The 10,521-nt window shown below is 37.4% G+C and overlaps 1 protein-coding gene across 1 annotated transcript; it reads left to right on the top strand.

Annotated features, from left to right (window-relative positions):
* The first annotated feature begins 287 nt into the window (after positions 1–287).
* On the top strand, positions 288–1,421 carry LOC131657821 (uncharacterized). The gene has a single exon (XM_058927180.1). The coding sequence runs from the start codon at positions 288–290 to the stop codon at positions 1,419–1,421; it is 1,134 nt and encodes a 377-aa protein (XP_058783163.1).
* Positions 1,422–10,521: the final 9,100 nt, after the last annotated feature.

The raw sequence follows: 10,521 nt of genomic DNA, 5'->3' as shown, positions 1-10,521 counted from the left end.
AAACTCATAATCGATACATTTTTTACACAACGTCATAATAAATACATGTAGTCACATTTTGTGTGAGTGTAACTAAAAATATTTTAAAAAATATACACTTTGCATGTTATTTATTCTCGACATGAATTTGTTATTTTCATATTTTTATACCTCATAATATTTATGAGTTAATATTAATAGTTAAACATGATTTTTTGTTTTCAAGAGAATAAAATATCATACTACATAATCAATTAAATGTGAATGACTTTAAGGTAAATGAATTTAGCTACAAAAATGTCGAAATAATGAATGCCGCATTGATTAGCAAGTGGAAGTGGCGTATTCTTGTGGAGAAGGAAGCGATATGGAGGGATATTATTAATGCAAGATACGGTAACACTAAGTTTAAGGTTTTAGTCGGGGACAATTTGATGTTGGGTAGGAAAGATTCAATTTGGTGGAGAGCTTTAATTATATCGGACAACTATGAGAATCTTCAAAACAAGCATTTTGCGGGAGCAATTGATTGTTCGGTTGGGAATGGAGAAGATATCCCTTTTTGGTATGCTTGTTGGTTAGGTCTGCAAACTCTAATGGAGGCATATCCGGAGCTGTACCGTTTTGCTATAAATCATTTGGAGGCTGTTTGTAATGTTGGAACAGTGCGTGACGGAAGATGGGATTGGAGAGTCGATAAATTGGTGGCTGTGGGCAGTGAAGGTGTAGTGCAGCAGCAGCACTTTGTGTGGCTGGCCGAACTGCATTCTATTATGCAGGGGCTGCATTTTCGTGACAGCAGCCCGGACGGATTCGTGTGGAACTTGTGCGACGATGGAGTTTTTACGGTAAGCTCATGCTATGAACGCTTCAAGGAGAAGCTGTCTGGTCCTCCCTTATGTCATGCTAAGGTAACTGCGTTGGGTCATTTGTGGAAAATTAAATCTCCTTCTAAAATTCTGTTTTTTGGGTGGCGGTTGATTCTTGAAAAATTGGCCACTAAGGACCAATTGGCGAGAAGGGGAATTCTAGTAGAAGGCATTGAGACCGCTTGTGTGTTTTGCCAATCGGAGGAGGAGACTCTAACTCACTTATTCGCGGGTTGTTCGGTTACTTTAGGAATATGGAGGAAAGTGTTTGGTTGGGTGGATCTTGGTACAATTATGTCTTTGGAGGATTTTGTGAGTTTCTTCCATAATTGTAGCAAGATTAAGAGTATCATTAAGAGGACTATCGGAGCGGTGATTTGGCTCTCGACGGTGTGGAGTTTATGGCTCAAACGCAACGCGAGGATTTTCAAAAATGAGGCCTTTAATTTTGCCGATCTTATATCGGAGATTGTCTTCAACTCTTGGAGGTGGCTCAATTTGTTTTATAAGCGGGTAGAATTTTTTAATTTTTATCATTGGAATATCCTTCCGCTCTCGTGTTTTGAGGCTTAGGAGCTTTCCTTGTGTTTCGGGGTGGAGTAACCCTTTTACTCCCCATCAATATATTGCTTATTAAAAAAAAATGTGTGTATTTGTGTCTATGTCTAATGATTGGATCCGACTTCAATGACTTTCACGTGGGAAAGTCACCGTAACTTTAAGCTAATAGCTGCCATTAGATTAAATAAAGGGTTAAAAAAATTCCAAGTCACTTCTCTTTATAATTTTAGAAACATACAAATAATATATTTCAGTTTTATTTCTCCACAGCCTACAGTTCCTTTTCTCCACCGTTTTGGCCGCCGTCACAGCCTACCGTTCCTTTTCTCCACCGTTTTGGTCGCCATCACAGCCGTTGCCACCGTCGTACAAATTGTTGTCACCTATTTCTTCTCTCTTCCTTCATACGTTATATTCCTCAGCTTTTAGCAAGGCTTTGTCAATTACGGTAAATCTCTTTGATTTTGTTTACAATTGATTCCGCCATCGTTGTCGCCGTCCACAAATTGCTACCATTTATTTCGTTCATAATCGATTCCTCATCAACATCATCAAATTATATGGTTTCTTTTGCACAATTTAATGTGTATATCTCATTACATAGAATCATTAGAAGTTGTTTTGTTTTTGTTATGGTTATGGTTTTTATTTGTATTTTCTATACAATTGATTCTAAACTGATTGTAACAAGTGATTTCAATTGATTTGTGTAGCAATTGATTCAAAATGTAACAAGGTACCAAATTGGTGTGGTTGCTGTAGCAAATTGTAACAAGGTAACAAGTTAGTGTGGCTACTGCAACAAGTTGTAACAAGCTTTCAATTGATTTGAAGCTGTTACAAGCTTTTTCTTCTCTTGGTGTGGTTGCTGTAACAAATTGTAAAGCATTCAATTGGTTCCAAGTTGTAACAAGTTAGTGTGGGTGCTGCAACAAGTTGCAAAGCTTTCAATTGGTTCCAAGTTGTTACAAGGCTGCTGCAATAATTGGTGTGGTTGCTGTAATAAATTGTAAAGCATTGAATTGGTTCCAAGTTGTAACAAGTTAGTGTAGCTGCTGTGACAAGTTTTAACAAGCTTTTTACCAAGATTGACAGCAAATACACAAATGGATCAAGACAACTCTGCAGAATTAGTATAATAGGATTATAGAATAATAGAAAAATTGTAAATTAGTTGCAACACATGATGAACTTTTAGTACTGTTATTTTTGTATATGTCATATACTATCCTTTTGTAACTTTCTTTTATGAATATAATGAAATGAGGAAACTTTCTTCCATACAATTTTCTTTGTAAAATTATGCACATATTACATCATGATAAGTTAAAAAATATATCTAATATATATTATCATGAATATAACGTTTTCTACAACACTGTCATATAACAGAATTCATGAATATATCTAATTCTGCTCCTATTGTCAAAATATATCAACATGCATTATCAAAATATATCCAATTTATGGATATAACTTTTTCTGCAACACTGTCATGACATAATTTATCCAAATATATCCAACTTCAATAGTAAATACACACCAAACTTCAATACACACCTAAAGAGATCCAACTTCCTTTACATGACATTCATAACATTTCCAACTTCTATATACACCAAAATATACCAAAATAATATATATATATATATATATATATATATATATATATATATATATATATATATATATATTACATGTACTAATTTACAAAAATATACCAAAATACAAACAGTACATGTATTAAAATACAAAAAATTGCAAGTGCTTACTCGAAATTGCAACTTCCACAGACCCCCCCTCATGGACCTCAGTGGGAACTAGGGCGGTCTCATCCTTGCCTAAACATATCAGCATAGGGATACCTTTTTCATCTTGTACAATGTTCCTCCTAACATGATATGTTTTTCTACTAACCTTCTGATCTTTTTTGCTTCAGCCTCGTCTGAAGAAATTTTTCAGTGTTTTCAGGTAGTGCATTATAGAGTCTACTCATTTAGTGTGTCAATAAAACCTATAGTTTTGACTTCCTCTTTCTCCTTGATCCTTTTCTTTTCTAAACCTATGGCTTCAAGGTTGATATTTCTCCTGAGTCCTATAACATCCTCATGTTTGCTAAGACCCTCCCCTGACTTATTTTTAAAATGGATCTCTTGGAAAAGCCACTCAGTTACCTTGTTGAGTTGGTAGCCTTCATCGGTGTGATAACCATTTACCTTGTAATATTTTCACCACCTATTTAGTTCGAATTTCATTGTACTTAATTTGGGAGATGGCGGTGGCTGAATGTAATAGGTGTGAAGGTACTATAAGCCAAATTTTCTCCCAATGAGTGTTGAGAGGCGTGAAGTTATATGTGGACCTCCCATTATGCCTAACAGTCTCCATATCTCCAACGTACGAGGTGTAGTGCCTTATGTGTTACTGTTGCAATTAGTTGGATTTGTCGAGGGCATGTTCTTTGATATCTATAACTCTCTTCTTAATATTTCTCTCTTCTCCCTTAATAAAATATTCAGCACATGCCTTGATTTATATCATGGAGACGACCGACTTCTGGTGAGAGAATCATTGAAATGTTTGACTCTTAAGAAAATTTGGAATAATGTCACAAACATATTCTAGTTTAGGTATCCTTATTGAAACAGGCGAGGTACCCCCTCAGTAAATCAGCATGCCTATGGCTGAAGTTGAATAGGCTAGTTGTAGAAATCTTTTGGTGCTTACTCGCTGAAAAACTAAAGAACCACTTTCCTCGAGAGGCCTTTATGGATGGTCAATGAAAAGAGGGTGAGGTTCGTGAACCCCCTGAAGACCTCCTCCTTGAACATGGTGGATATCAACTTGAACTTCAAGGATTCATAGGCACCAATAATTGTCATCTAAGTGTTGATGTAGACAATGTGCTTTTGGGATCACTTTTCCCATCAAACTTCACCAGTGGTCTTGGTTTGAAGTTTTTTGACACCAGAGCGCCTAAATATCTTTAAAGAGAGGTTAAGAGGCTAGGACCTTGTCCTCGAGCTAGGCGTCTTCTTGATGTCGCTCATGAAGGGCCAGGCTATTCTCCTACAAAGCTTGGTTGGAACAACACAATTCTTCCATAAAAGTATGCATCTCTACTAAGGCCTCATTGTTGTTAATGCTAGTGCTGCTAACTGTTGTAGTGTCTCTTTGGGTCACCGTGTTGAGAATGCTGACTGAGGCGACTGGAAATTGAATGTGAGAGTGGTTCATGTTAGTTTTATCGAGACCATGAGGAGGCACCAATTGTACTTGTGAAATGTAATGAAAGTGACCTCAAGTGTCCGAACACAAACTAGCTTCTATTGAACACCTTATCTGCTTCATATGGGAAAGACGGATTAAATGATGAAAATTTATTTATCCACCCCCTAGGGTGAGAACCCCTGCTAAAAACCCTATAAGATCGCTGATTTCAGAGATGCATCTCCGAAGTCACTTTTTTTTCTTTCTATTTTCTCAGAATTTGGAGATGCATTTTCGAAAACACCCATTTTTGGGTATTTTTAGAAGTGCATCTCTAAAAACACTTATTTTTCAATTTAAACGTTGAATTTAAACTGTCAGGTGTTTTTTCGGAGATGCATCTTCGAAAACAACCTTCTTATACCTTTTGCCTCCACTATTTCATTCATTTTCCTCCAAACAAAAACTCAAACTCTCTTCAAAACCTCAATCATTTTCAATCCAATTTTCGTCTCCAAATCAAGTTTCAAGTGGTTGATCATACCAAAGAGGGTATTCAAAACTACAATTTGAGGTAAGTAATCTTCATTTCATCTCTTATTCCACTACATTGTTGCTGATTATTGGTGAAGAAAATTGCGTCAGTTCGGAAATGCGCTTCCGAAATACACCACCTAACAATTTTCGGAAGTGCACTTCCGAAATAATCTCTGATGCAGAATTTATAAAAAATGTTTTAACAACATTGATGTATTTTGCATATGTTAGGTATGGTGCATCTGGACAACATTGTCACTGATGAGTTAGTAGTCCCGGATGAGGTCAACGTATATGCTAAGCCTAATGATCCGGTTAACGATGTTAAAACCATTATCATTGCAGTGGATGTTCGACCACAATTTACAAATGAGATGACTTTTGCTTGTCGTGGACATTTTCTAGAATGAATCCAAAATGAAGCTAGTAAACTTGGATTTGGCATTGTGATATTAACGTTCGACAATGGAAGTAGTAGAAGGAAAGCTTTTGTTGTGTTAAATTACAAGAGGGTGGGAAGTATGTACGAACAATCCGGGTGTTAAAACACGATGACAAGGGATCGAGAAAGTGTGTGTGTCCGTTTAAGTTACGCGTAACTCGTATGATTAATGGATTGTGGCGTTTTAGCGTCATATGTGGATTTCATAATCATGCATTGGAAACTAATCTACACGGGCATCCGAGTGCGTGTCGATTGTCTCGCAAAGAGAAGGATGTTATTTTGGAATTATCGATAATCAATGTTGCACCGAGAAACATACTTGCAGATTTAAAGCGGAAAAAAACCAGATAGTGTTTCAAATATCAAGCAAGTATACAATGAACAGTACAATCTTAAAGTCAAGAAAACGGGCCCGAGGTCGGAAATGAAACACCTTTTGAAATTTTTGGGTGATAACCAATACGTTTCAAGCTTCAGAACTTGTGAGGACAAAGTTATGGTGCGTGACATATTTTGGACTATTGAGTTGTTCAACACATTTCCAACCGTTCATATAATTGATTCGACGTACATGACCAATAAGTATAGGCTTCCACTTCTAGAAATTGTTGGTGTGACCTCCACAGACAAGACACATTTGGTTGGATTTGCTTTTTTGGAATGTGAGAAAGAACATAACTTTACACGGGCTTTGGGAATATGTAAGAATTTGTTGGTTGATCAAGAGAATATGCCTAGTGTCATCGTTACCGACCGAGATAATGCTTTGATGAATGCGGTCGGTACCGTCTTTCCGACATCAACTGCATTACTTTGTCGGTATCACATAACATGCAATGTGAGAACTAAGCAGTGGTTACTTCAGCAGTGGTTACCCCACCTTGCTTTTGTAAACTTCAGCAGTGTTTACCCGATGTTGTTCCAATTTAGGTACTCGCGCGACACGCCATTCGGCAGAATTGATATTGTCGCTTAAATCTCTCTTGCATTACCCGAAAAATCGGAAGGTTGTCAAGCTTGAGTATCGCTCGCCTTCAGTTGATGACGAGGGAGACGTCCAGTTCACCCCATTTGAAGTCAAGAGCGATGAAGATTTAGTGGTTATGTGGACAACTTTCGACCAATTTTCTTCGAAGGGTCCAATCGAGTTGGATGCGAAACTTCAAAGATCGGGAGCCGACGCTATCAAAATGTTGACCTATCCTCAACTACCCGTGTTTAACAATATGTAACTTTAATTTCATGTTGATCTATCTTTGTAATTTCGATTATTTATGATAAATCGAAGCTTTGTTCGTTTGTTTTTTGTTTTCCGCATCAAACAATATTTCGGAAGTATATCTCCGAAATAGGTGTCTTCGGAGATGCATTTTCAAAAACACTTTTTTCTGAAAAAAAATGTGATTTTGGAGATGCATTTCCGAAACACATTTTTTCTGAAAAAAAGATGATTTCGGAGATGCATTTCCGAAAAAACCTTTTTTTTAATATATAAGGTGTTTTCGGAAGTACACATCCGAAATCACTTTTTTTTAAAAAAAATGTGAATTCAGAGATGCACTTCTGAAATATAGAAGAGTTTTTGGAATTTTGCCGCGGGTTCCTAAGAAGGTAGGAGGGTGGATAAAGAAATTGTCTTAAATGATTGTCATGAGTCCAATTTAGATGACCCAAGCTACAGTTGAAAATTATACCCCATACCCCTACATTTATCCCAATACCCCTACAAAAAAATTTTCGGACAAATTTACCCCTGTATAAATAGTAGAAATTACAAAATTTTTAACTCTTTCCCTCATTCTTACCGTTCCAGTTGCTGTAGGGAAAAGAAAAAAAAATTCAGCCAAAACCGGATAACCCAGGGTCTGCATTTCCGGTTCTCAGTTCAAGCAAAAAGTAAGTTTTGCCAAAAAATTTCTCAGCCGGATAACCCAGCGTTGGGGTTTCCGGTTCATGTCGTTACCAGCCGGATAACCCAATAATGGGGTTTCTGGTTCATGTAGTTACCATCCGGATAACCCAGTGATGAGGTTTCCGGTTCTTGTTTCCCTCAGCCGGATAACCCCCCCTTGGGGTTTCCGGTTCCTATTTTTTTTTCGTTTATTTTTTATTTTTTGATATTATATTTATTTTTAAATATTTTTTTTTAATTGTTAACTTTTTTTTAGTGGTTCGAAGAAGAGGAGGTGCGATCAACGGAATGCGTCAAAGAGGAAGACAACGTCGAGAGGCTGATGGCGAGGGACAACAGGGAGGTGCACCTGAGGTTGGTCCGCAGCATCCAGCATTTCCTAGAGGACCTACTGATACATCTTTATTGGTTAGATATCAGAGTCATGTTGCCTATCATTTATGGTTGGGCGAGGTACGTAAATGTTTTCTTAAATATTTTTTTTTAAATTACATGTACTTATATATTAGGGTTTAATATACTTCACCCCCTGCCAATATAGCGAGAATCGGTTTGCCCCCCTTGAATGATTTTTTTTACATAACGGCCCTTATAAAACCCAAAACATGGATTTACCACACCTTGTTACCACACGAGCTGACTGGGCATTGCAGCATTGGACACGCTGGCGCTGAGTGGATCCACTACCATAAAATTAGGGTTCATCTTCCCCCCTTTCCATCTTCGTCCATACTTTCCCCCTTTCATTCTCTTGCTCCGCGTCCAACATCCATTCTTCGCTAACCCTGCTCCCTCATCGCGCCTTCTCCATCTTCGTCAATCCCATATTCATTTTCTTCACTCACCCATGGCGCAAAGCAACTCGTATAGAAGTGTTAATTCGTTTCAAAATCCAGATTTACCCAGATGTGGCTGTGACAGACCAATGAAGTTATGGGTGGCCAACACGGTACAAAATCGCAATCGCAAGTTCTAGAAATGCCGCAATGCAGGGGTAAGTATGCTTATTTATTTTCTGGAAAATTGTTCAATATCATTTTGAAAGGTATGTTTCATGCTATCTGGAAAGTTGGTCTTTACTGAACAATTATTCATTGTGTTTGTGTTTTGTAGTCTGTAAATAGTTGTGAATTGTTCTTGTGGGATGATGAAATCAGAGACCATATCAATGTGCATAGGATGAAACTACCAGATTGTAAAAGCTGTGATATACTAGCAGTGAAGTTAGAGACCGCAACAAACAAAATTGAGAAGTTGAAGAAGAAGAATGCAAGTCAGACAAGTGTTAATATGAGGCTGAAGAAGACTATATTGATTCTCTGTTTTTTGCTTATTGGCATATTGTATTACTTAGGTTAACAGCTCCTTGATTGACATTGTGTATTTTGGTGGCAATTTGATGTAAAACCTTGGTGAATTTATGTCAATAAAATGAGTTATGTTTTATGTCAATTGGAAATGTGTATTTTACATCAATGAAACATGTCTGTTAAGTAATGTGTAATATAAATGTGTAGTAAGATTGAAGGAACTAAAACTCAAACTTTAACATAACAAGTGCACCTCAAGGGCATAATTCAGAATACAGAGAATAAACATGTCTTAGCAAACATGTGCTACTCAAAATAAGTGTCTTAGCAGCACATTAGTGCACAAAGCTAACTGCTACTCAAAATAACAGTCACACTTGAACATTACATAAGTGCACAAAACATGTGCTACTCAAAATAAACAACAAGAGCTAATCAAATTAAACATAAGGTCAAGTCTTCTTTGTTGGAGTTCCCTTCTTTGGAGTACCCTTTGATGTCTTCTTTGGAGAATGTTTGGCTGGCCTTTTTGCAGCAATCTTCGATGCCCTTTTTGGAGTAATCTTTGAGGATTCCTCTTCAGCAATGTCCATACAAATAGGTTGCTCAGGGTTTGAACCTGGACCAATGAATGGTTTTGGTTTCTTGAACCAGTTCTCCTTTATCCTCTCACTTACCCTTCTCCTCACAACTGGCTTGTCAATCATCTTTCCCTTTCCCTTGTAATTGTTGCTTATTGATGCCTGAGAATGGAAGTCTGGTATGCTGCTTATCATGTCATCAGTTACATCCCCAAACAATGAATCAGTCTTGGTATCTTCATTGTCTTCATTGATTGTAGCAGACTGGCTTCCAGCATTGTGTTGACCTCCTTCATTGATTGGAGCAGACTGGCTTTCAACATTGCTAGTACCTTCTTCATTAGCATTTGGTCTCATTTTCTTCTGCATTTAAAAAGCCAGATATATTATAACCAAATAAACTATACTACATACAAAAACAATTGCAGTATATAAATTACCTTTCTTTTCATTGCACTCTGATTTTGCCTCTTGCTTTTGCATGTCTTAACATTGTGGCCCACCTTGTCACACCGGGTGCATCTGTAAGATACACCAGGTAACCTTCTTCTAGCACCCTCTTCTCCACTTTCCCTTATCCTTAGCTTCCTAGGCCTTCCAGGTCCCTTTTTGTAATTAGGAGGTAAAAGTTCCTCACTTTCTACCTCAGGCCACATGTCAATGCCATTAATTGGACTAATAGCAAATCCATAGCACATGGCATACCTGTCTCTAGTGTAATACTCATGAACAAATTCCTCTGGGTTCTGTTGTCTAAACCCTAATGCAGCAACAACATGTCTACATGGAATACCTACCAGATCCCAAAAATTACATGTGCAATTCTTTTTAGCAATGTCAACTATGAACTCTTGCCTGTTATAAGCATGTGTGACCTGAAATTTCTCTTCCATAACCCATGTTGGCAACCAGTGACCACTCATAGCTACCTCATTGTCCAATCTTTTCCTGGGAATAGGCATCACTTTGTGTGGCCATTTGTCTAGTTTCAAAGTAGAATTACTACACCTACTCATCAGATATTTTCTAATCCATTCACACATGGTCAATATAGGTTTATCTCTAGCATTCAAAATAGTGGCATTGAATGATTCAGCTATGTTATTCATAAGCACAT

This window comes from Vicia villosa, linkage group LG3 (assembly GCF_029867415.1).
Source record: "Vicia villosa cultivar HV-30 ecotype Madison, WI linkage group LG3, Vvil1.0, whole genome shotgun sequence".
In the NCBI taxonomy this organism is placed as follows: domain Eukaryota; kingdom Viridiplantae; phylum Streptophyta; class Magnoliopsida; order Fabales; family Fabaceae; genus Vicia; species Vicia villosa.
The sequence above is the reverse complement of the archived record's forward strand: the minus strand, read 5'-3'. Positions and strand labels throughout refer to the sequence as shown.